This window comes from Molothrus aeneus, chromosome 8, assembly GCF_037042795.1.
Source record: "Molothrus aeneus isolate 106 chromosome 8, BPBGC_Maene_1.0, whole genome shotgun sequence".
Lineage (NCBI taxonomy): Eukaryota > Metazoa > Chordata > Aves > Passeriformes > Icteridae > Molothrus > Molothrus aeneus.
In genome coordinates, this window is record NC_089653.1 from 19286713 (window position 1) to 19314628 (window position 27916).

General features: G+C 40.9%; 1 protein-coding gene across 9 annotated transcripts in view; it reads right to left on the minus strand.

Moving 5' to 3' along the window:
• Positions 1-285: 285 nt before the first annotated feature.
• Positions 286-27916, minus strand: part of PANK1 (pantothenate kinase 1) — a 43562-nt gene continuing 15931 nt past the window's right edge. For 5 of the 9 annotated variants that reach the window (XM_066554356.1, XM_066554361.1, XM_066554360.1 and 2 more), the window contains 6 exons: positions 18937-19289; positions 10062-10315; positions 8370-8546; positions 7851-7974; positions 2408-2533; positions 286-1772 (listed from right to left, as the gene is read on the minus strand). In XM_066554356.1, the coding sequence (XP_066410453.1) occupies positions 1713-1772; positions 2408-2533; positions 7851-7974; positions 8370-8546; positions 10062-10315; positions 18937-19289 (1094 nt within the window). In that variant the 3' untranslated portion in view covers positions 286-1712. Of the gene's footprint in view, positions 1773-2407; positions 2534-7850; positions 7975-8369; positions 8547-10061; positions 10316-18936; positions 19290-26314; positions 26417-26759; positions 27094-27916 lie in introns of those variants that run through there. The other 4 variants (XM_066554355.1, XM_066554354.1, XM_066554353.1 and 1 more) reach the window with 4 other exon arrangements.

Sequence of the window (27916 nt, forward strand, 5' to 3'; positions counted from 1 at the left end):
AAAAAAATAGAGGCACTGAGCAGAACCATCTGCACTTATCTCAAGCTCAATATTACAGAAAATACCAACTTCAACATGCTAATATTATCTCATATTTTTGTTTACAGCCCTTTAAAGTCAATTTCAAGCAGGCAAAAGGCTTCGAAGACTAAAGCCTTGTTATGAAGAGTAAAAACATGTCCAGAACCAAACGATTATCATATAAATAAGTAGCCATGTATGTCACAAAAACAAGTGTTATGTATGTCACATCATTGCTTCCAAGAAATGAATTCCACAGATACATTAAAACTGTCAAAACAGTAGTGGTCTTTATTTCCATCACACAAGTTAACACTTCAGTTAATATTACCATCTTTCAACATTTGGGAGATATGTAAGTCAATGACTTAAAAAAGTGAAATGCACCCCCTTCCAAAAATATACTGAATTCTATACTGTCCCTCTGATGAGTCATTGACTTTATGTGACATCACATACAGTCCTGCAAGACAAAATAATTTATGAATTGTTTTTCAGCCTCTCATTTGTGAGCCTTCAAGGTGTCTAAGGAAACCAAGTTTATACATGCTCTGCAGCAACCTAAGTACATGGATTTCAAAGGGAGCTCAATTCAACTTGGGAAAAAAAGATCTAGAGAGGTCTACAAATCCAAAAAGGTAGAAAATACCGTACTGGAATAAACACCCAAATTTTAGTGTCCTGGAGAGGAAGTTAAGACTAGTTTAAAAGCAGAAAATACTCTAGTCAGTATTTTTCTAATTTTAGTAACTGGGCTTTTAATAATGCTGTTATCAGTTGTTTTCAATTAAGAATAAGTTAAAATTTGTAGACTACAGAAAAATAACTGAAGACAATCTCCCTTTACCATCTAATATCAAGTGTGAATAACATCTTTACTACAGAACTCTTCATGTTGATCAGAGGTTTTTCATCAGAAACAGATTTTCATTTCAGTGTCAATTCAATAATTAAGATTTTAGGTCACATATTCTTTAAAATTTTTTATTATAAAGATGAATCAGCCCTGCAAAACCAGTTGGCAGTCTCTTCTTGTTGCAATTCATGACCACTGAATAATTACAATCTTTAACCCCCTGCTATTATGAAGCTTCCTCACAGTCCTTTGAAGAAATGCATTTAGCCACAAAATGATTTGCAAATTTTTTTTGGGGGGTGGAGTTGGTAGAGAGTGGTTAAAGTATCTCATCTAATGAGGAAAGGAAAGGCAAAAAAATCAATGACTAGTTTTCACAGTAAAATGCATCAGCTTTGTAGTTTCATTTGAAACCAAGAACAAATCATGAAACGTCATGAAAATAAGATAAAAAATCTCCTAGAGTGATTACTAAATGAAGTTAAAATTACCACACTAATCAGTAAACCCCAGAAGAAAAGCAGATGCCTCATATCACAGGTCCTACATTAAACAGTATCCATTTTTTAAAATAAATCCATAAAATCTGTATGTTTGGCCACTTTGCACATTTTTCCCCTATAAAATACAGTGTACAGAAAAAAATCTTGTAATTCCCTGTATGAATTCTGAAATATAAGGTCAAAACCCAGAAATTAAAGATCAGCTAAAAGGATTTTAAATTATTTACAAATCCAGCAGGTAGAACTACCATAATGGCTTCATTTCCATCCTTGTAGTGGCTTTCACTCTTACCCAGCAGCATCTGCAGTAGGAATCTCTTCAGACAGCTTCATCACTGATCATCTGTCATTTTAAGCATTTCTAGAAGAGCCCCAACAGCTCCAAAATAACCCTTTGAACAAAGGCAAAAGAAAATCAAAACCAATCAAATTCCAAAATAAGACATAACATGAACACAAAGTTTTCAGGCTGAAAACTTTCAAGCTGCCTGTTAAGGCAACTAAAAGAATGTCAGCCCTGTCAAATATTTGCTCTATCTAAAATATGATTTAATAAGATCATCCTTAGGCAGAAGAAAGGGCTTGATACTGGGAAAAGTTCTCCAAAATTATATAAAAAAATAAATTACAACACCATAATACTGATGCTGTACTGAGGTAGGGCAGTTTCCATCATGGACCTGTCTGTCCATCTGGGAGTCACCTCAAAATTATGCTTACAAAAATGAATTGTACTTGAGGTTCTCTTATACCAGCCCACACAAAGGAACATTGTTGCTTTCAGGGTCAGAAAGCAAATACAAGCAATGGACAATGTTTAACAACACATATCACAAGATCAGTGATCAAACCAAGGAGGTAACAAATAGTATTTTCAAATGAATTCATAAACTAAATAATATTTATGCAGAACTTGGCTTGTGCATTCAATTCAAAGCAATGGCATTTCTCCCCTTTCAAGTTCACCAAAAAAAGAACTACAAGAATTTCGTACTTACAAATGGAAGTTCAACACATATTTCCTTACCTCATGTTCCAAAAAGAGAGCTTTTAGCTGTCCCTTGGACCAATAATCCATAGCATATGCTAGCACCTTCATAGAAATCATATTAATTCTGAGAAAGTTGCCAACAAACACCACCTTGTCGATATTCTGTAAAATTGAATTTGAAAAACATACCAGAAAAATTATATTCAGCTACATTATTTGCCTCTTTTAACATGTACCTCTGCCTCTACTACAAAGTTAAATGGGAATTTTAGGTTACATTTAAATACTTCAAATTGAAAAGTCAAAAAATATTGCAGTTACTAACCACTAAGTAAGAGACATTGGAAGAGCAGTGAGGTGCAGAGTTTTATTCAAAAGAAAGTGAGAGGCTATTATCATAGATGATCAATATTTGTTTAAAATACCAAATAAATGTCACAACCTTCCCAACATGACTCAGATTATGAGTGTTTTGGTGGTGGTGTTTGGTTTTTTTAATTGTATATGGCTGCACTGAAGACATCTTTCTCCCGTTGCATGTTAAATAAAACAACTTTCCAGAGATCACTATGATTATTAAATCCAGATGGAGAACCTCTGAAGGGTATCTGAGAAGAATTACATTAGAGATGAGAAGGAGCATCTTTCATTATCTATTATCAGGAGTGTGACTCCATTTTCAAAAAGCAAGCGAAATAGGGACAACATAATAATACTTGATATGTATGGCATTCCTTTGTTTCAAAGCTCATTTGAACTCAGTTTTCACAGGAAATTAAGATTTTTTGAACCATCAGCACTAGGCTGCCAATGAGAAAGCCACAGATCGTCCTTACTTGTATGTACACCACTGCAGAGAGCAGTGGTTCTGTGTGGTGTCTAAACAATGTCCCTAACTATCTTACCAAGCCCAGTTCTGCCTCTTATGCACAAAATTTCACTTGCATTTTGCATTGGGAGTACCAGATGATGTTCACCAGACACTAGAATTGGTCTAGAAGATTCAGTGGGAGACCACATCCGGGAGATAAAAGCTTTTACAGGAGTCCTGAAGAGCCCTAGGAATGTATCTTCAAGAGTCTTCTGCAGAAGTTTGCCAGAAAGGCTGCACAGGGACTAGAATTAGCAAGGGTTACCCCTCTGCATTGATCCAGCTCTGTAAAGCCCAGCACTTGGCTCTGCAGCAATTCCTGTGCTGCAGCCACAGCCGGGCCATGCCCAGGACTGTGCCTGTGTCACAGCCCAGGGGACACCCTCACTGGAGTGGCCTGTGTCACAGCCCAGGGGACACCCTCACTGGAGTGGCCTGTGCTGCAGAGCCCAGGGGACACCCTCACTGGAGTGGCCTGTGTCACAGCCCAGGGGACATCCTCACTGGAGTGGCCTGTGCTGCACAGCCCAGGGGACACCCTCACTGGAGTGGCCTGTGCTGCAGAGCCCAGGGGACACCCTCACTGGAGTGGCCTGTGCTGCACAGCCCAGGGGACACCCTCACTGGAGTGGCCTGTGTCACAGCCCAGGGGACACCCTCACTGGAGTGGCCTGTGCTGCACAGCCCAGGGGACACCCTCACTGGAGTGGCCTGTGTCACAGCCCAGGGGACACCCTCACTGGAGTGGCCTGTGTCACAGCCCAGGGGACACCCTCACTGGAGTGGCCTGTGCTGCAGAGCCCAGGGGACACCCTCACTGGAGTGGCCTGTGTCACAGCCCAGGGGACACCCTCACTGGAGTGGCCTGTGTCACAGCCCAGGGGACACCCTCACTGGAGTGGCCTGTGCTGCAGAGCCCAGGGGACACCCGCACTGGAGTGGCCTGTGCTGCACAGCCCAGGGGACACCCTCACTGGAGTGGCCTGTGTCACAGCCCACGGGACACCCTCACTGGAGTGGCCTGTGTCACAGCCCAGGGGACACCCTCACTGGAGTGGCCTGTGCTGCAGAGCCCATCCCCAGACAGCAGAGCTCCTTCACTGGTGTGCGCTGCCTGAGCGAGGGCCAGCCCTGACTGCCCTCAAACCAAACACAGCAACACAAACTTTACTGAAACCATTCCCCTGCAGTCATCTGTCTCCTCAGACTCTGCAGCCACTTCAGCATGCATTGATACTCAGGAATTTATGAATGAAAAAAAGAACTTCTTAAATTTCAAACTGCTGCTATGGAACATGGTCAAGAGCACCCTGCACCCTTGGCTAAAGCAGTTTTGTCTCTGAAGCAACTTCAGACAAAGGAGGGACAAATACACAACTAATTTCCTGTAATGCCATAGCATAAAACTCATTAGAATCTACATTTCAATTTCACATGCATGTGATTTTTTCTGAATATAAAAACAAAGCTACTGTTAGCAGAAGCAATACCTAACACAGAGTATAAAAATTACTGCAAATTTTGAATCTAAAAGTACTAGTCATATCTACTAGAATAACAGTGTAGACCAACAAGAAAATTTCAATTTTGTTTCAAATGTTCCTTGAGTTGACAAGGTGAAAAACTGTATTAATAATATAAACTTTCCTAAATTTCTGATGTGAACTAAAAACAAGTTTAGTGTTTTTCAGAAGCTGAAATGCTACTCTTAAGGGAGTTCTGTCAATTTAATTTTCAATTGTCCACTGCTGAAACTTTCAAAGCTGAAAGACAGAAATCTTAAACTGCTGAAGAGAGGGTGGTGACATGCTAATTTAAGCTAATCAAATTACAGCAACCTGGAAAAGACATGCACTCTTTCACTCTGTGGGGTCTTGTCAAATTGTTCAACTACCCTGCAGCAGAAAGCTATAGTATAACTTCATTATAGCATATTCAGATTATTTACCAATATAATTGAATAGGGAAATCTATATCAATAACACAATAAAAAACCTGCACATATTTTTGCAAGGCAGCTTGTTCAGATGCAAACTTACATGTTCTGTGAGTAAGGAAAGTATAAACCAGGAGATCAGTTTCCTTTATGCAGCTCTGCTGTGCCTAGGACAGGCCATTTCAAAGGGTCTGTGGCCAAATGGTTCCAGACTATGGAATTTTTCTACCCCATTGCCAACTTTGTGCAAGCAATTCTGCTTTGAAGTTTTGCAGACAGAATATTTCATTTATTCCCCAGCCTCATTTTTCCTGCACATATGCAAGTCATTTTCAACACAATATTAAAGCTGCAATCATTGGGAAAAACTTATCAGAAGTCATGCTTCAGGGCATAAATTGATTCTGTCAACCTAAAAGTGAGCTTTACCATAACCCTAATCTAATACATACCAGCTCCACAAAAGAATATCATATTCAACTATTTATTTAGCTCTTATTTGAGGATTTGATTCATCAGGCTTGCTGTAAGTAAGAGCCATGTCTCCCAAAGGCAATTTAGGTGTCTAGATTATTTAGCAGAGTGATAGCATTAGGTTTTTTTCCCCAAGAGCAAGCTATCTGAAGATTAGCTAACTTGAAATGATACTGCATGTTTTTCTTTTTAATAGTATGTAAAGCAACTAAATAAAGTTTTCATTCTCTGAAACTACAAAATCATTTACTTCAGGTGCTGGAGAAATTCTGCTTTGACACTGTGAAATGAAGAATATTTAACACAACAATTCACATTCCTCCACCAAATTCTATGGATCACATCAGTTTTTAAGAGGCCTGCCCCCAGAACAAAGATGGTAGGAACTTTTTCACAGTGACTCAGAAGCATTAGTTTCATTAGCAGCCTGTCTCCTCCTCTGTGGTTCCCTGCTGCAACTCTCCATGCTTTGATAGCCCTGTACAATGCTGCTTGAACTCCATGCCACAAGGCAACACTGTAAAGAAGCTGAAAGCAAAGAGAACACTGAAAGAGAATCATCCTGACTGAAAGAGTCAAATTGTCAAGGAAAAAAAAAAGGAAGCCTGTAGCCACTTTTCACAATGAAGGAAGGTTACCAGTGGCATTTGATAGGGGCATACACTGCAACTTGGGCAGTCCTCAGGTCCTCCAGAGAGGAATATGAGCAAAAAACATAACAATGGCACACTAAATCCAAAGAAAATAAAAAATGAACAGCATAGCAGTGCTGAAGATACTTATATCCCATGATTGAGGGAAAAATGGCAGATGAAGTTTAAATTTAAAAAGTGAAATGACACAACTGAAAGGGGGAAAGATGCTTGATTATGCAGACACAATGATAGGGGCTCCTAATAGCCACTTTTAAGATTATACCATGGAGGGGCTGTTGATGATTTCTTAGAAATGAGTTGCATGCTCACAAAAATTAAATATTATGAACTGTTAGTAAAGGAGGTGTGAACACAAAATTTATCCATATGCCATCACTTAAATTCATTGAGCAACAACACTCTGAATATCATATGAAGATCTGATAATTCAATCTTAAAATTACAACCATAAAAAGATTTAAAAGACAAAATGAAGCATCATATAGAATAGTGTATTCTCTTTTATTAGGTAAGGAGACTTAAGTATTAGGACCTTTTGTCTTGAAAAGACCAAGAGGGAAAAGTATCAAAGGTTGATTGAAAATCAAATCAAACCCCACACCCACAAAAAGCACTAGTAATTAATTATTTACTATTTCTGATAAAGCCATAAGCTAGATGGGACCCAATAAAGTGATTAGATGGCAGTTTGGTGAGTTTCTTGGGTTTGTTTTGATCAATTTTTCTGGCTCTGTGTGTAGTTGATTAAAAACATAAAAGGGGCAGCAATTATTTCTACCAACAGAATGCTGTGCAGCTAAAACATCTACATATTTTAAAAAAATCTATAAATTCATTATCTGCTCAGAGCAGATGAAAGGTATTAGTTACCACATAATGGTAAAGGATGAAATCTGCAAATAAAAGCTCGGGCCTGAATGTTTGGGTGGGGTTTGTGTTTGTTTCTGTTTTTTTTTGTAGCTGCTGGAAGATGTAGTGTATGGATGGAACAATCCATCCCTATTTATCATGCCTAATGAAAAGAATCTAATAAGCATCTGATAGGAGTCTCAGAAGGAAAATGAACTGCATTTTTCTTTTTATCTGACACAATGCAATGGAACTTGCATCTATCCAAACATTTAACACAATACACAATTTCAACCCATCCTGCTATGGAAATAATCCAAGCAAAATAGTATTCAAAATAAATTCCATTTTGCTGTAGTAAAACCTGTAAATGACTACAAAGTAACAGAGTAATAATTAGTATTAAAAACATGTTAGTATCTATGTATTACAGCTTGAGAACAAGTGAACACTCCGGGCTGAAACTTAATGCCTCAGAGATCTTTATGGACAATTTTTCTCCCCTCTTCTGTAGCTTTGAAGCTTGAACAGCCTTACACTTTGCACCAAAGCATATACATAACAAGCCACAAGGGTTATGCATATTTACCAAAGCCAGTGACACATCTACTATGTCAGCAATTTGCATTTTTGCATCCTGATAATCTCACTATGTTGTTTCTAAAGATTTCAAGCTCATGGTAAATAACTTACCTCGTTCAGTGCACACATGCGAGCAATAGAACCTATGTTGTTGGTGATGGTGACCAAAGTAGCTCTGGCCAAGTCCTCTTTACTGATGGAATCTCTCTTTTCTTTACTCATCATATGACCAAAGCTGTGTGAGGAAAATCATGTCTTTTAAAATGAGACATACAGGAGTGATCAAAGCCCTTAAAATTTTATCATTTAGCAAGCTTTGCTTGGATTTGAGAACCATTCATTTGTGATTTGAAATGTGAAAAGGGATCTCATTAGAAAGGCAGAACAATGACTAAGGACACTTCTAAAATAACTGTAATTTAAATCGAAGCAAACTGTATGAGGCATTACTTACAGCTGTTTTAAAAAAAAAGAGCAAGAAGTAGGTGAGAGATCAAAGGACAAACCCCATGACCCATGGAGTGACATTTCCACATGGACACAGTGCATAGCCCAGGGATGATGCACTCAGTGTAGCATGCACAGGAAGTTTCCAAGGGCCTGCTTACAAACAGCCCAGTTAACACACACCTGGAGGCTACAGCAGAGCCCTGAAGGCCAAAGCGCTCGTAGTCCCCTCCGTAGATGTCCTTCACCAGCTTGTCCACATTGGTGCTGTCTCCTTTTGCAGCCATTTCCAGCGCTTCTTCAAACGTCTCGCAGCCAGTGAGCAAACAGCACAGCCCCAGGAATGTTCCTCCTCCAAGGCTGCAAAAGCACAGTCCCTTCAGCCCAGCAGCTTGAACCAGCTTTCACCACAACCCTTCAGAGTGCCATGTGCAATAATGCTGCACACAGGTGCCAGCTGCATCTCACAACCCCTCCCTCAAGGAGGGAACATGGACACTCCGCAATGAGTTCCTATTTAACACAAGTGTGGTCTTAACTGAACTATCTTTGAGTCTTTAATCCTTGAATAGGAGAATTATACTAAAGGGTTAGCTAAGAATAAGGTCCAATCCAACACCTCAGATATCACTTTGCTATTTGTAGCACTCTAACAAGTTTTCTGCACAAGAATAATTAACCAGCAGAGCACTCAAATGACTGAGGAAAGAATGAACAGTGAACAAAGGTAAATCTGTGAGGGCTGGCAGCCAAGACAGACCTTGTCCCCCTAGCCAATGGCAGAAAGCATTCTGGTTGGCTTCTTTTCAAAGTAAGCCCAGCATCAGCCCTGACTGTTCTTTCCCTGAAAGAACTCTGAGCAAGGAGCACTCACTTGAATATTTTCTAAAGGCTCAGTACAATATTTACTGACTACATAAAATTAGCAGGGATTATTTAACTGCATAACATGTTGCTAAGCCATTAAAGCTCTACTTTGAACTTTTCAGTCTTACAGACATGAACTTCAACTTAGTAATCTCTACATCCTTCCTCATTCTTTCTTGGCCACTGACAAAGCTTATTTGCAGTGACAGAGACTGCAGCCACTGAAAACAAGGGGATCAGTGAGACACCACACTTTTTTCACCTCATGAAAAAAGCACATAGGTCACTGTTTAGTCCATGCTCTTGGATTATTGGGTTTTTCAGAACACATCTCACAGAACTGTAGTATACTCAGTATTTGAACAGTAGAAAGCTATGCACACCAGCCACAAGACAGTATTGATTTCATCACCTATAACAAGTCAACCACACACTGCAGTCATGTTTTTCCTTCCACAGTGGAAAGGATTAGAAGCAGGTCTACCAAAGATACAAAATTTCTGTGCTTGAAAAAGACCCAGAACTGCAAGAAATCCAATGCCTCCCACTTGTATCCATCCGTACTGCAGATAGAGAAATGGCTCACGGCTACTGTTGTGGCAAGGGTATGGCCTAGGTAAGGCAATAGAAGGTACATAATCACATCATGTGCAGTATACAGGAGAAACTTTCATGTGTATCATGCACCAAAAAACAGAATGCAGGGAAGAGAAGACTCATTTGCTGGGACAGTTTTATTTTGGTAATTCACAGCGAGAGATGGGAAATAGGTAAGAACACCAACAAGAGATTAAGGCAGGTCTAAAGTTGGAAAGATCAATGATTTCCCTGACATAGATTCTCTCTCTGAAGGCATCCTAGGATATCTTCAGCTTTGCTACTGTTAGGCTTTTAAAAGAAATGGGAATACATGCAACATTTGGAGCTGTAGCTACTGAGCACACTCTCTAATTCTACTTCTTCAGTTGTGAAGGAGAAAACAATTTAAAAAAACAAAAGTAAATTTACCTGGATCCTGTAACTCTTTTATAATTGTCCTTAGAATACACAGCTAGGATGCTGACCCCTGAGCCTATGTTAACCAGCAGCATAGGATATGGATTATCAAGGCAGTAAGGCTTTTTCTGGCACTGTTCAGGATCTGTAGGATTTTCAAAATAATAGCACTCTGGTTGGCCATTGAAACCAACAGAATCAACATAAAGGAGGCCCTGGATCAAACAGTCCAATTCATCCAGTTTATAGAGCTGTAGATCAGCCATCTGTAAAAGAATAACAAGAAATTAAGAAACACACATTTCCTAGCATAACACAACACTGAGAAGGACAAAAGGTCCACTGGAGCACTTTGTTCAGTTTAATAGTAACACATTACGCTATTTAAGCAGTACAAAGTTCTAAGCATGAAGTCTGAAGTAAAAATTCACTATCTGCCTGACAACAGGTACCTCCCAAAACCATGATGTGCTACACCATAATGCCATCTAGTTCCTTGGCCTTGGAGACATTCTGGGCTCTGCAAGCAGGCAGTATTTCTCCTCCTTCGTATTCTGATGCAATAAAAGTCTTCCCCCTCATTCCCAGACCAAGAGGAGCTGTGCTCTGCAGCTTTTTGAGCAGTATCAGACATATGCCTACAGCAGCATTCCTCAGGATGCAAAGTGCTTTAGCTCATCATCCAACCACATTTCCCAGCAGTTTAATGAAATTTTCAATAGAATTAAGATGCTCATATTATGTAAATATGCATTAAATATACGGTGGATTTTTTTTTGTACATATCACTAGTTATTCTGATTAATTTTTAAATTACAATGAGCACTTTAAAATGCCACATGAAAAAGAGAGGCATGACCCCTATGTTTGGTGAAAAAACATATAAAAAATCCAAACAAAAAGATTGTCAGGCCCGTGCCCCCAGCAGAATATAACTTAAAGAGAAGGCAGATAACCAGTAACAAAAGCTGACAAAAGACATTCCCTCTGAAATCTCATAGGTCACCATGACTGTACTTCAACAGACATGTCTACTTGCCATAGCATTCTGTTCACTAGAATTATAAATAACATCCCTTTCTCAAAATAGGATACATTGACTGACTGTAGAAACACTCCTTTTCATTGTTAGGCAGAGGAGAAGGCAAAAAAACCCTGCAAAGATGCCCATCCAAATCCTGAGGTCATTTTCACCCTCATGCATGCAAAGCAGGTCATGACTAACTCTACTTTCTAGCAAAAAAAAAAAAGAAAAGCAGAAGCAGAGTATAATGGAGTTATACAGTATACAGCTGCTTCTTCAGTATTTGCATACTGCAGGATGTTTTCATAACAGCTAATGGAGAAGATTTACATGGGTAACTATGTGCTATTTTTAATTCTGGAAGCTATACTAAGTCACTATAAACAGGGAAGATATTTCTGTAGAACAGGCATGGTCAATAGGTTACATTCTTTCAAGCTATTTAAATCTCCCCTGTTAAGACTTTGCTCTACTTGCGCACAGCTCTAGCTTGCCCTAAGTGAAAGCCATCCCACTCTTTGGGTCTGTCCTTTTGTTTTACTTGCCACTCCTCAAATTCTGTAACCAGGGAAAAGAAATAAGACCAAAAAGACCCCAAACCAGCAGTTTCAAAGACCTCAATATAGATCCAGTTATTTATAAGACAAGCGAGAGAGGTGGAAATAATTTCCTCTTGTTTCTGTCTTTCCTCCTGCAACTTCTGCAATCCCTTTTTTTTTAGTTACCATATTACTACACAAATTAAAATGATAGCCATGCAGCATAAAAGATTTGAACCATTTAGCTAGCAAATAGAATAAGCATAATTAGTGAGAAAAAGTTTTTCAAGAAATGTTACAAAATTCTTAAGGGTACTTTGCAAATATTTTGGATTTAATCAATTTCTATTAGACCACAAGGAAAAGCTCCAAGATAGACACAAGACAAGGTATGATGCAAGGTATCAACATAATAAACCCTTCATGCACTGTTTATCACAATGAACATTGCATGGAATCCCCTAAGTCATCCCTCCTTACAGGATTTATTCAGTTCAACAAACATTGCACATACCTGGATGACACAAGGAAATATTCTGTACTACCCATGATCTTTCCCTAGGTTCTGTGCTGTACAGTGTCAGTTTCCTCACCTTGGTGTGTAAGTTGGATGCAGCATGAGCATACATGATCTCACACATGCACAAATGTGCAGTGAACCAGGAGCTGTGGTACAGACGAGTCATTTGCACATTTATGGCCCCTACTGTCCAAACCCCTACTCTAATGTAACCCAAATACCCAGCCATAAGCAGCTTTTGTCTGATCCATGCTACACTTTTGCAAACAGGTAAGCACTAGCCAGAGACCTGGCAAGACACAAACAAGTAATACAAATCAGAGAAGAACACTTCTGATACCAGTACAAAACCACAGATAAATCCCTCAATTCTACACTCTCCAGTCACCTCACCAACTCAGTAAGAACAGAACAAGAGAAACTAATCAGGTTCTTTCTCAAGCACTACACATAAAGCTTTTATTAGGTCCAGCCCTCCATGTATAAAAGACACACTAAAATTTGTTCTGCTTTTTATAGCTCTGTGCTATATTTAACAGTTGATATACTGTAAGCAGAGAAGTACTATTACTGCTTTCTTTTATGTATGATATTCATAGCAGACTGAAAAACTATTTTCCTGTGTCATTGCAACAGTCTGGTTTTGATTTTTGGAATAATCAGCACAGCCATCAGTATTCTATGTCAATCCACCTTTCTTCAGAGAACCAAAAGCTCTGCAGCCCCCAGACACCCAAGGCTCCAAATAGCTTACTAAGCCAACACTGTTCTTATTTCTAAACAGAAATTAGGGCAAAGTTACAAGAAATGTAGTAACCCAGTCTTGTACAAGAAGGCACAATTGAGCCATGGTCACAATTCTGTCCCCTTCTCTGCATACACAACTGTGTATTTGCTCACAATGTCTCAAAGCACCAAAACTGCACTCAGAATAGAGGACCTGTAACCATTGTAACTAATTTACAAGTAGGCAAATATTTCTTCCTGCTGCCATAACCTGACCTACCACACTCTACTCACACTCAACTTTCAGCTGTTCAAACCTCTTCTCCTTAGAGGAACCAAAGTTTATGTGCAAATATGCATAACTAAAATGGAAGCTGTGTCTAGACGCACATTTTAATCGGACGTTTTTCCTACAACATTTACAAAATGCATTTGCAGGTATTTTCCAGCCCTTTACAATTCCTAACGTGAAGGCAGACAGCAAAATGGTCAACTTACCCTACTCTGCACTCCTGTAACTATATTTAGCACAGTGCCTCTCTAGAGGTTATGTTAGAAAGTTGTGCTATGAGAAGAACAACTGCAGAACAAAGTAGTATACAGGACCCTGGAGGGAAAATTTATGATGATTACAGAGGAACCACATGGACCACATTTTTTGAAGAATAATTTTTCTGCATTATAGCTAGAGTGTAGCTATTCCTCTTTTTTTTTTTTTTAAGACTGCTTTTTAAATACTGAAGAAGGGAAAAAAACACTTTAGACCTCAAGAAACTCTTCAGGACCATCAAAAAGAGTGACTTTGGACTTCAACCATGCTTGCAAGCAGGTGCAACACACCAAGAGAAAATAGCCAACATTTCCCCTTATGACCTTAGCATCACACTCCTGAAACACAGCTGATTTAAGGATACAAAAAGTCTGTTGCTACTGTGTACAGATGCTATTGCAAGAAAAATCAAAGACCATCTCTTGAACTCTTGCAAGAAGTGCTGAGAAACTGTGTTACCTGATGAAATTTAAATTTGGATTTCTTTGTTGTTTGCCTTGTTTTTTAAATAGTGTAATAGCATAACATTAAAAAAAAAAAAGTCTGTATTTAAGTACCAAGCAGTATAAAAAGAAAAAAGCTTGTCTGTGCTTTCAAGTATGGAAGCACATATGTCAAAGACTTGGGTCCCATTTGTTTCTTATTATAGGTGAGAAAATACATCCACTTCAGCAAGGAGAACATGAAACAGCCCAGTCCTCTATAACTGAGCTGAGGGCAGCCATGACATACATGCTCTGGGGTTGAAGTCTAATGTATCACCATTGGTGTGAAGACATATTTTCAATGAAGCTCCAGCTCATGAAACATTTCACCCACTTTTACTGTATTCTGGTGAACACAGCAAAGTCTGAACCCAGATGCAGTTGCAAGTTCATTTTTCGCTTAGACTTTCAATGAGAAATATGATTTTTTTTTCCTGTAAAAAACCTGTTAGGAACATAGCATCTGGCAAGTTTTTAATTATCAATTACAACAGCCTCATTTACTATGTCATTCACTGTGGCTTTTATGTCTGCTGGGCATTGCTCCAGTTTTTATTTCTTAGAATAGCTTACAATCTAGCTTTTCCTTCCATCTCTTCTACTTTCATAAAGACTTTGCTTTCTTCATATTTTGATTATATTCACTTCAAACCCCAACCATGCTACTTTATGGAGCTGAAAATAACTACTCACATTCAAACAAAACAAAGTCTAATGCAAAAAAACTGCAATTCCAACATTCACTGAGGCAGAAGATTCACTCTCTATCAGCTTTGGGCAAAAAAAGCACTCATCAGAAATCCTCTGCAGAGCTCTGCCCTCTGGCACAGGAGCCCTAAGGATCTCTCCTCTCTCTTGGCAGGGAAGAGATGCACATTGTTTCTCCCATTCCCTCTGAAGAGGTTACTTTACCCATTCTCTGAATGCCTCTTTCAACTCCAGCCCAGCCCCTACAGCCTGAGCAGCTGCCTCCACCCTCCTCGGCAAGAAGATTTCTGAGTCTCACACTAACTGTGAAAGAGTTACACAGCTTACTCATCCTACAACACAGGACAGCGAGTTTATTTGTTTTAAGTCTATAAGTCATCCTCAGGCATTCAGCTCATAGCACAAAGTCAAACCTTAGAATTAGCTAATAACTGGCACAAGAAAATCACTATCCAACAGCCAAACTCACTTTTAAATCATTTTCCTTCATGGGAAGTTCAAGGTCTGAGTTTGAGTCTGTGTTGGTAAAGAGATCTCCTTCTTCCCCTGTCCCAAATGTTCTTGATTAAGTGATTGGGTGTTTTTAGCACAGATGCTACTCCCACTGAAGACAGCAATAAGAATTTCTATTAAGACAAGTCAGGTTCTGCAGGTGTCTGTTCAGGAAAGGAATACAGAGATTCCACCTTTGAGCTACTGCAATCAACAGAAATTTTATAACAGAGCAGGTTTTAATCAAAAGTCTGAATAGTCCTTCCTCCCATCATCCTGCCCATCCTTTACATCGAGTTGCTCTACAAAACTGAGTGGCAGCCTAGAAATTTATTCCTCATTACATTAACAGCAAACTTCTGTGCAAGTCATGTGCCTGTGCTATCATGGAGGAGCCACAGAGCACAGAGAGAGTCATCTCACAAACAAGTAAGCCTAAGTACTCCTTACTTTCACAGAAGTGGTTACTTGAGCATTTACAGAATATGTGAAGGGACATAGCTGGGGAAAGGAGGAAGGATTATCAGAATTAGGCTGCAGATTCATCCATGCCTTAACACCACTGTTACCTGAAAATAAAGACTGCCAGCTATAAAGACCATTCAGAGTCATTCAGAGAGGAGATAAAAAAAGAACAAAAATGCAAGAAAAAACCCCCTAGGCTGGAAACAGTTCTTTTGGTGAATTACTTACTGATGCTCTCTTCAATGAACATTAAGTATAACCATATGGATGGTAAAATTATTTCTGTGGTCTCGTTTAATGAATAGAGTCAATTTTCCTACTTCTAGGGTGAGCACTCAGATGTTCAGAATGAGTCACATGATTTGCCAAGCCACTGACTGACAAAAGATCCAACATACTGCCAGCAATCAGCAAGAAGACCACGGAGACTTCCTCAGGTATCCACCTCTCCAACACTGCAGATCATATGAGGGAGGTGAAATAGCTAAACCTAGGTAACTTTGTAGATTTAGTTGCCTTCTTATAGAAAAGTAAACAGTCTTAAGGTAAAAGGAATATGTCTCACCATTGTATGTCATTTTTTAATACACAAAAGCAACAGAGATGTCTAGATCAAACCTATTTAACTCATTTAGGGATGCAGAACCAGACAGAGGAACAGAGAAAAGTAATAACAGGGTATTTGCCTCTCTATTTTAAGGAGAAAAATCTTCTGTGAATCTTAGAAGGCTTCCTTCCTTGGGATTTGAATGTTGTTTTGCAATGTATTGGATCTTTTTCCTAAATCTATGCAATCTTACAGTCACATTGAGAAATACTGTGAAAAGACAAGTAACTTAAAAGCATATACAAAGGAAAATAAAGGGCCAGAACAAAAGCATGTTAGCTAGATCAAATGGATTTACTAACATTTAGCTGTATTTTTAAATTAAAATAACAACATTCACAAACATACCTTAGTTTTTCCACACTGCTTCTAAGTAGCAAATAGCATATAAGGTATTTTACAACACTGAAACCTGCAGTAGCAAGATTTAGACTTGGCACATATTCTCTACTTCTAGAGGTGAATTAGTGGTCAAATACTTGAAACAGGTATTTCAGAACTTTGACAGAGCAGTCCTGAAGCTGTTGTCCAGTGTCAATTTATGCACAGCAGAATACCCTGATAGCCAGCTGCTGTTACCATCGCTAATGAAGTGTGACAATTTAAGTGCCAGTACCCAGAACACACTGCCCTTTGAGAGAGATTAAGCAAACAAACCTCCATGTAATGGATAATATTCTGCTTCTGTAATTCTCCAAGGATATTACAGTTTGAGCCAAGAAACACTTGCTATAAAGGAAGCTATGGAACTGGATAGCTGTAAGAGGTGTCCAAAGCACTCACTTTAGTGGAAGTGCACTTCACTGATAGCTTTATGCCAGAAAACTCCCAAGCCAGCCTTTATAGGGTTTGTTTTAAACTACCTACAAGTGTTGTAGCACACAGGATGTTAACAACGCTGCAGAGGTGTGGAATTTCATGCCTAAGTCAACCAATTATTTGCTATGTGGCCTCGTATTTGTGTTCAATAGTTGGCAAAACAGCCCCAACTCCTCCAGCCATGGCTTCCCCTGCTAGACTGACTATATTGCAGCTGAGATGAGACTGATCCCTCGCTGTGGATTGCACATTTACAGTCTAAGGCCAAAGCTACAGAGAGAAATGTTCAGCTCTGAGAGCCACCAGGTAACGTTCAGTTCTACAGCTGTGGGAGCGAGGGACATGAACTTCCTTATTAAGCAACTGTAGGTGTTATTAAACAATGCAGGAAGAATGAATTTGGAGAGACTGACCATTCCAAGGGGATAGTCAGCCTCTTCAGAAAGTCCTGAAGTGACCTCCCATTGTCCCCAAAGAATGCGAACCACTCCCAGGACATAAGATACTCAAAAACACCTCAACTAAGGCCACACTGACTAGAACTAAGACTCACCTCCTACTGTGGTGCCAACATCCTTAAACAACACAAGGCAAACAAGTTTTTGAGGACTTAATCCTCAGTAGACTCTAACTTGTAAGGGACTTGCAGTCAGCCTAAACAGCAAGGAATCTTGCACTAGTAGCAGACTACTACACCAATTCAAAACTTGATAATCCTTCTTTGGGCATGGAAACAGTCTAATATTCACTGAAAGTGAGTGCAAAACAGCCTAACAGTTGGAATTCATGTTGAGCTCTTACAGCATTCTTTATCCCCCTTAGAATCCTGGTCATATGGTATGTGAGGATATTGATGATGGGAGGGTATTTACAGAGAAAAAACCCTCTTGTACAGCAGGAATGGATGCCTGGGAGGTCAAAAGGAAGCACACAGAGCCAAGGACTGCAGTCAACAGCAGTTGGTGATTCAGTATGAGAGCTCCCTGGACAGAAGCAGAGACAGAAAAGCAGCTGTAAACTGCCATACCCAGTAGCCATCCCTCTCCCTCAAGATAAGGTCAAAAGTTAGGGACAGAAGTTCCAGACCCACCAGTCAAGTAAATCATTCACATTAGTCTTGGTGACTCTGTTCTGGGACAATCAGATTAGTATCTTTTTCACAGAAAATAAATGAAAATATGTCCCAATACAGACAGATGCGCAACAGACAACTGCCTCCTGAATGCTTTTTCTCTTCAACATGGTTTGTACAACAGCTCTTTGATGCTTCTGCACCACAACCAATTTTTGAAGAGTACTTTGGTGCAAAACTTCACATTTACATCAGATTCTGGAGTTCCCTGCAAAGGCTATTTTTAAATCTTTGGGGATCTGAGACCTACTCATCTCATGAATTGCCTTTCTTTAAATGGCACACTCACAGAGTTGAAATCAAAAGCTTGCTGGTATTAATATGTTCCCACACATTGTCTCTCCCCCATGCTCCAAGAGTCTTCCAGACTCTTGACTTCAGTCTGTTTGAAGGTTAATACAAAGGGAACCTGAATCAAATCTCCAGCCTGTATGGTTTCATATTTGGTTTCCAAGAGATAACCAGTTTGCAAGTACCTGTAGTGTCAGGCTTCTAGGTTGTCATAACATACCCTCAGTTGATTATGAGCATCTGATCATCACAGCATCTGATCATTGTAGTCTAAAAAAACTCCACCTTTACTAAAAACATCCTGCACAGCAATACTTCAGTAGAATACCCAGCAAGTATAATACCCTTCTCTCCCCCCTCCATGTTCTCAGCAATGTCACCAATTAGGAGCAACAAAATCAATTCACATTTGTTAATCAGTTAGGATGGACTAAAAAAAAGTTATTTTCCCAGCAAGTTTTAATAGATGGGCTGTCATGATGTTTTTCCAAAGTACCTCCCACTGAACCCATTTGAACTGCTCACGTACCGTTCTAAAGTCTTCCTCAAACTTGTAAGCTCCACCTCCCGTGGCACAGAGTGTAGTGTGCAAGCTGGAGAAGTTCTTTTCACTGCCCATCTGTATGAACCTGTGCATGGCACAGCTGGGGAAGCGGATGAAGTGCAGGTTTCCTTTGCGTCCACACATAGTCAAATTTTTCAGTTCCAGGTGCACATCACGAATGCCAGTTTTACCATAGGCTGTATTGGAGGTCAAGTATTTCCTAATGCTTTTCAGGTTTTCCACCTCCTCCTGCTCCTCCTCTGCAGTAATGTCCTTAGGTTCAAAGTAGACCAGTTTAACCAACGTTCCACCAATATCCATTCCAAACCATGGGAATGCTAAGAACAAGGGGTTAGGGAGGAAAAAAAGAGAACATCACTATAAATAGACAGGGTAGACAAATTACTTAAATAATTTGCTGAATGACAATTCAGTGCAGTCACAGTAGCAGTAACTATTCCTGAGAACTGGGAGTCACACCCAACTCATATGCTTTAAACACATCTCTAGGTTAAGCCTTCATAAACCCTCAGTTAAGAAAGAGAATAAGGAAAATCTCAAAATATTCTTGTCTGAAGAAGGAGGCTTTAATAATATCTTTTTACTCTTCAGTCACCACCACTTGACAGAGCACATTTACTACATTTCACCCAATCAGCACCAATGTGTGAGAAATGAAATTGTATTTCACCCAATTGGCTCCAATTCTGCTAAGACTTAAGGGGACGAGGAGGAAGAAGAAACAACAAAACAAACAGGAGAAGGAGATTTCTCAAGTCATATTCCCACTGTGTAACATCTACAATTGCCTTTCCAAGCTCAGTCAGAATTTCCACCGTCACAAGGCCATGTCTGAAGAGGAGCAATACAGAGCTCCCATTATGCTGGAGGCCTCCAGACTCCAACACACCAGAACCAGCAGCTCTGTTGGACTGCAACACTTGTATATAGCAGCCAAAAGTGAGCTGGCTTATGTTCAGTGTTTACCACTGACAGACCTGTCCTTTGAGTGCACTCTCCCTTTGCTGGTATATGTGTTCGTCTATCACATAATCATATAAGAAATGCCACTATTTGCTTCTCAGCTTGCCACAGCTGGCCTCAGTCCTCCAAAATCTTTGATTTGGTAATAGCAGGAGAAAATTACTATGGAGAACACCCAGCAGAAGACAGTAACTGAATCAAGCTGGTCTACCTGTTCCACTTATATATCTATATATGCATACATTTGAAATAGTAAGCCAGGTAGCTTTATGAAAAGAGTAAGAATTGAGAATACAAAATCTATACACAGGTACTGCAGATGGAGGGAGCTAGCAATGTTTCTTAGAAAAATTAAATTAAGAGTACTGAGGATATGATTAACATCTAAGACACACTTCTAAAATAGCAGTCACACAGTCACCTTCCTGCTTTTCAGGGAGAATCAGGCGGACTTGCTAGAAAAATGATTCTACCAACTAGGGCATCCCAACTTAGTGTTGTTACAAACTTGAAACCATAAATACCACAGGCATAGCTAATTTTTCTGCCAGTGAACCTAAAAATAAACAACTTGGGGCAAACACTTTAATAGGCATAGGAAGTACTTCTCACACTGTCCTTCCTCATGTGATCACAGATCACAATTAAGTTACTCATCTTCAGGCTGAAAGAGGATTAGTCTTTTTTTCTTACCCTGTCTCAGCATCAGCTGGCTGAATAATTTGAAAGTCTAAATTCTCCAATTTTTAATATGCTCTCCCTGCCCAAACCAATCCTTAAATGTCAGACATTTAAAACAGTTATTTCACTTCATTGCTGTATGCCAAGAAATTGAATCAGCAGTTTCTCCTCCCAGTTCCCCATGGACAAGGCAGGCATAATGCATAAACTCCAATGAAGTAGCTGTTATCTGTTGTAAGGTCTAATTTTTTCCCATGCTATGCAAGCTGCACAAAGACAGTGAAATTAAGCCTAATTTGAGGTTTATCATGCTATGCAGATACATGAGAGTTCCCTGACATGGGAAGAATTCAAAACAAGTGTGTTTAAAACAGGCTTTATTTAAAGAAGGTAAATATGTTATGGACTAACCTGCAACTCAAACACTTGGGAAAGTACAAGGTAAATATTTATGTGAAAGCTGTCTCATCCACACTGCACAACATTGCAATGCAGTGGAGCTCAGGCTGCCAATCCCATTAGTGATTTACACAAATCTTTAATAAAGCTACTGAGAACTTTAATTACCTGTCCCACTGGAACAGTAAGTCTCCTCCTCAGATGTATCTTAACTATGCAGGCAGGAAGCTTCATTTTAAAAGCAGCATGGTTGGACTATGCAATACAGAACCAGCCTGTAACTAAGTATAAGCCATTTTCCACTATTTTGCACTAAGGGCATAAAACCTGCTCCACTCTACCTGCACCAACATTTGTTTGAAAGCCATAGAGTAGATTTCATCTTTAAAAGAGGCAAGAAGTGTTCCATCCTCCTATCAAACACAAGCCCAGCAATAAAAGTGTTAAAGTAAGCACTAACAGCTGAGAGTTATTCATAAATGACTGCCAAGACATTTCACTTTACATCCTAACATTTTAAAGAGTTTTAACCAAGTAATTCAAAAGAATAAGTACTGTAGAAAACAACTATGAAGTTTCTTCAACTCTGCATAATTCTTGGGATAGCTACACATAATGCTTGCATTTATAAAGCGAGCAGAAATACCAGGACACTTTTTTTTAGTTGATTTTCTCTGTGAATCTAACTTCCTTTCATTTTGTTGTGAGCCAAATGGACTGCTGCAGAAAGAAAGGAACTTTGCTTTTAGAACACCAGCAGTTTTCTTCAGCACAAATAAAGAGCCCAAGATCAGACAACAAAACCAGATATTTCAGTTATGCAGAAAAACAGCTTAGTTTTCTTCTCAACTTCTAACACCAGCTCTCTGTTGGAATTACTTGCAATAATTCAACAACCATCTTGACTGGTTGACCAATCAGAAATTAAACTAAGTCTCAAAGTTTCTAACAAGTCACACTGAAATTCATATAACTTTTGCACAACTGGAGTGAGAGTAGAAACACTTCTGTATTCCAGTGATTAATTTAAAATGTATCCATTGTATCTTTTGTTACTATCAGTATGTTCCAAATCAAATGCACCACTAACCCACCATCAGTTCTTTTCCATATCTACATGAAATTCATCTCAACGGGTACCTATACCAGTTGAGATGAATTCTCAACTGGTATAGGTACCAGTTCAACCTTCAACTTTCCTGGTGCCACTGAATGTGGGGCTAAGGGAAGTGTGCACACAGACTGAAGGTGCTCCTGGGGTTTGCTGCCTCTGTGAATACAGAGTAATATGATTCAGAGGCCACCGAAATTAACAGAGCCTGCCCAGGACTACAGCCAGGGGATATGAAAGAAAAGTGTTAGTGTAGATAAGTTTTCCACAGACTTGAGGGAAAATGGGGAGAAAATTGTGGAGGCTGGGTTTTTGGTTTTTTTGCTTGGTAGGTTTTTTTTGTTTGGGGGGGGGGGGGGGGTTGGTGTTTTTTTTTGTTGGGTTTTTTTTGGGGGGGGAGGGGTGGAGTGAAGCAGTTTGAGGTTTTCCATTGATTTGTTTTAAACTGGAAGTTCAGCATTTCCTTGATGACCTGAATAAGTGTCCCTGAATTACGAAAAGACAGGAAAGCAAGGAGGGGAAAGTAAAATCCATCCCACCCACATCTCAGGCTGACCACAGTTAGTCAAAACTGTGTAATTTACTAGGAGCAGTAAAGACACCAGATATGTTGCAGAAATGTTCTTACAATGTAAAAAAACGCACTTCTAAATTAAAATTGTCTGATAAGGCGAATGAGCTGATTTCTCTTTCCAGTAGGTATGCAACATACCTATTGGATCAGTTGAATCTATAACTGTGGCAAAACCAGAACTATTCTACTGCATTGCTCCACAGCAGTAAGTCAAAAATAACACTGTAGAATCTAGTTTTAGGTCCCACAGAACCAATACAGAAAGCATTAAGATGCATCACGTGTTCTTAAAAGTCCAGCATAAAACAAAGACTCTACTTAATATTTAAAAAATTAATTCTCTTTATGTTAATAAACTGTGCCAACTACTTAGTGGTTTGTTATCATGAGATAAAAATCTGTACTAGTCCAAAATTTAGCTGCAGAAGCATGTGACAATGCAAACAGAAGGTATCTACAGCATTGCATAAGTAGGTAATCTGATGCACACCAACAGCTGTGTATCTGGGGCAAAGGTTCACTCACGAGAAATGCCGTGATACATTTTACCTAGTTTCTGCATTAACTCTGCACTATCAGGCTCTTCCTACAAGGCATTATTATATTCTGATTCCAACACCTTGTATTTTTAAAAATCTTACGCTTAACACACAATATAATGAAGGCACGTGGAAAGTAAATATCAAATCACAACATTCTCCTCCAGACAAGAGCTCAGGAGAAGCAAGAATGAGAGGGAACTCCTGGGTCATCAAGTAACATTTACCCCCATTAAAGAAGATAACCAAGAGTAATCCTTTTCATACATTTAACCAACCATCACATAAGGTTAGCTGAATCTTTCTGCTCCTCAACATTCAGAAAGAGATTGTGCTTGAATCCTGCTGGTTAGAACATTCTTCTCTCTACCTGAGCCCTGGATTTATTCCTGACCAGTTTGCAGCAGTTTCTTCTCTTGCCAAAACTGTTTCAACTTACAATACCTGTATTTCCTCAAAGACAGACATAGTATTTCAATTTTTTTATCAATAATTTGAATGGTGGTATCAATACTCTGCTATCTTAGTCACAAGTATCTCAGATGAAATATCTTAGTTTCAGCTGCTTTTCTTTCTGAACACACATATGTTGAAATCCTATTATTTAATTTACATTTCATTTGCATTGTTTGACACTTTGATGATCTACGAAGTTCCTGTGTTAATTTGGTCCAGAAGACGTGAGAGAGCAAAAAACAGTAACAGGTGAAAAAAATCAAAACAACACACACATAACATAGTATTCTTACAGCTTCTGAAAGCTGATTTTATTAAAAAAATAAAGCTATAATAGCTTACACAAATTTTTCAATTACTTCTTCCTGTTTTACACAGCTATAAAAAATAAAATGGAAGCATCTTTTTTTCCTTGAATGAAACGAGAATATGTAGCTCAAAAAATGTATTATATCTGCTTACTAATTAAAGTTTCCTCAAACCTTAAAAAGCTAGAGCTAAATCATGCACACATATCAGGTGAAGCCTTCCAGATCATCCTCAGTAGCAGAGGCATATTGAATGCCTTCCTCCTCCACCAGAAGAATGAACAGACAAAACCCAAGTTAGAACTAACCCCACAAACAGCTCAAACCCAAAAGCAGAGAGCTTTTTGTTAAAAAGGTGTGACCATCCACACAAATGGTTTATATTACCACAAACTGATTTGAAAAAGAAAACTGACACAAGCCTAATATCCCTGACAACCCATCTAGTTAAATGAAGGAAAAAAGAAAGCCAAGGCAGGATTCCCAGCAGAGGCTGTACCAGGAGTCCTCTCTCACTGCAGGCTTATCAGCAAAGCACACTGGAATCATGAGGAATCTTAGCTTCTGAGAGGGGAAAAAGACCTGTGAGCATAGAATTCTACCTCACTTTGTCAGAAAGTAAAAACAATGAAGAAAATAAGGGTTTAAGGGAATAACTGCTGCAAAAAGATAGGTTTCATTTGTTGAAATACTAGGAAATGACAATTATCTCATTAACTTCACCACCACACAAAGCAAACCCTGCAATCAATACTGTTCTCACATGCCATGTGGCAACTGCACTTCATTTTGCAATCTGTCCTTAAGAAAAGAACAAACATCTGCAAAGGTCAGGATTAAAAGCACCAAACAAACCCATAAAAATGGTACTGTGTAGTATTCACTAGAGGAGGATGCAGTGGAAAGGAATGCAGTACCAGGACAATTTGAATAATAATGTAATGAATTTTTTAAGATGGTGACAATGTGCTATCATTATTGCCTGTATGACTAATACTAAATTTCAAACCTTTTCTTGTACAAAACAAACCATATATATTAAAAAGCATATCAGCAAGCATTAATGTATTTTAATCAGCAAATAGATTGCCCACAAAATAGTTCTACAAAGCACTTCCCTCAGCTGCTGTTTTCATTAAAGTCTCATTTCACTAGAACTCCACACCTGAAGATTCAGTTGTCATACATCTTGGACAATATAGTCAGTAACCTATGCTTTTTACTTTGATGGGCACTTTTTTCCCCTCAAGATAGGATGGAAATTCCAAAGCCCTCATTCTTTCTTAATCAAGTGATTACATGAATCCCTAAAAGCTTTACTCTTTGCTTCAAAATAGTTTTTACTATTATGGAGAGCTTGATATGCAAGTGCTGACTCTCCTTAGTTATACCAAATCAAAATGCAAGCCAGTCCAAGTTCTGCAGGTTTTGTTCATGAAGAAAAAGTGAAGCAGGACAAAGACTACAAAACCGGTTTGTGACAGAGAATGACTTGGTCATTGATAGGTTGAATTTGATAGAGGACTAAATTAACTATCAACAGGTACTGTAAGCACTACACAATTAATCAACCAGAGAACATTCTAAGGGAAAGTGGCATGAGTAGCTCACCAAAAGCATTGTAAAAGTCAGAAAAGGCACTGGCTAATACACAGTCCTGTGAAAGGTGCAGCTCTTTAAGGCTGTTTCTGAATATTTTGTTCTGTTTAACTAGAAAAGTTTTGGTTTTTTTTAAATACTTACTTCCAAATAAAGGAAAATTCCCAAAGCCCAGAGTAGCTGAATGGACACTACTTCCTACTGAGTAGAAACATCTTTAAATTTTGGCAGCAGGCAGCTATGATCCTGACTATCCCTATTATCCTTTTGGAACATGCTGAACTTGCAACAAAGAACCAAACATTTGTGGGTTTATGTGAAGGGCTAGCAAAGTGAGAGTGAAAAGAAACTTTTTCCCTTAGATTGTTTAACTTGCAGGGTTTACCATGGAATTATTCAATACCTCCAAGTAAGCAAGACTACTAATCAATAAACCATAGAGAATTAAGGAAATATAGAATTAACAAATAGGACGTTTGAGCCTCAGCCTTGAAACCAAACCTGAAATAGACAAGCAGTTCACGAACACTTCCCAAATGAGAAGCACATTACAAATTTCAGCTGTTTACAACTATTTTTCCCCGCCAGTCAGAATAACTTGCGCCGGGTTCCCAGATTCACTTTTTCCTTCATTCTAACAACGTTTGGGAAAGGAGCATACACCAAGCCCGCGGAGCCTTCCCACGCTCCAGAGCGCCCCGGCGTTACTCACAGTGTTTCTTGGGCACTATGAGCTTCATGTGTGCGGCGGGAGGCGGCGAGCGGGCAGGACCCTGGGCACCGCCCGACGCGCTGCTCGGCACGGAGCGGCCGCCCGCCGCCCGCCCGCGTTTGTGCCGGGCCGCTGCTCCCCGCCCGCCGCCGCCCCATTGGCGCAGGGCGGGCCCGGCCCACGCGGGAGCGGGGCCGTGCCCGGGCGGCGCCGCCGCATTGGCCGGCACGGGGCCCTCGCTCCGCCCGCCCGGCAGCCGGCGCTGGGGGGCGGAACGCCCGCGGCGCGGAGCCGGGCGGCCGTCAGCCCCGGCCGGGCGGCGCTCCGCAGGGAGGGAGGCGGCGCGGGACCCGCGGCCGCCTGACACCGGGCCGGGCTGCGGCAGCGCCGCGCGGCGGGGGCCGGGCCGGCGCCGCTCCCCAGAGCCGCCGCGGTCATCACTTACGTGGCCTGTGCCGCCGGCCCGAGTCCACCCTCCGGCGCAGCCTGCATTTCTTGGCCGGGGAGCCGTGGCTGAGCGGCGGCAGCTCCGGGCGTAGCAGCAGCGGGTGCGGCGGCTCCCCGCAGCCGCCGTTGCTGAGCGGCGGGCCCGAGGGGTGGAAGCCGTTCTGCAGCAGCCCGCCGAGCAGCGAGCAGGAGGCGGCGGCGGGCGGCGGCGGCGGCCCCGCCGAGGCGGCGGGCTGGGCGCGGAGCTGCTCGCCCATGGCGGCAGCTTCTCCCCTTTGTCTCCCGGCTCAGGTCCGGCTGGGCGCGGCGAAGCCTCCGCTCATGCCGGCGCCCGCAGCTCCGAGCGCTGGGATGCGGCGCCCGCCCCCCCGCACGGCGCAGGCGTCCTGCCCGCAGCGCGCTGCAGAGGGGCGGCCGCCGCCCTCGCCGGAGACGCGGCGACCCCCCCGCCCGGGCAACGTGCGCGCTCCCGGCGCCGCGCCCCGCACCTGCGGGCTCCGCCGGCGGCCCCGGGAGCGCGCCCGAGCGGGCGGCGGGGCACGGGCACCGCCAGCTGCCCCCGGTGCCACTGCGGCGTGGCCCCGCTCCCGCGACCCTGCTCGCTGGGGCACACTGAGCAGGCTGCCCCTGGCACCGGCTGCCAGGTCAGGCTCGCCTCGGCGCACCATGGCGCACACTCAGTGACTCAGGTATCTGTGTCTCGGAGGCCTCCGTGTGTGCGCGCCCAGGTACGCCTTGCACCTCACACAAAGTTACTTATGCATCGGGAGGAACGTTCAAGTTTTTGTCTACGAACGTTCAACTTTTTGCCTACACTGTCACGTGTCACTCAGCAGGTTAGAGCGACTAGTGTGACCTTGAATGTGTTTGACCTCATGCTTTTTTAGTATCTTGGCTTTCCCTACACAGCACCGATAATCTTGTGACTGTGATTTATTCTCTGACTGCTCAGATATCCAAGTGCAAAAATGCATTTTCTAAATGGAATATATCAACTATCTGGTTGGAATGGAAACTGGGTGAACTGTGCTCTGGTGTCATGTGTAGGCTTGAAAAGAAACACTAATTAAATTTTGCTCTGCACATGAAGGTCATTTCTTTACACAAACTGCCAGTCACGATATACATGGTTGTCCTTAAAGAAAAAATGCGTCT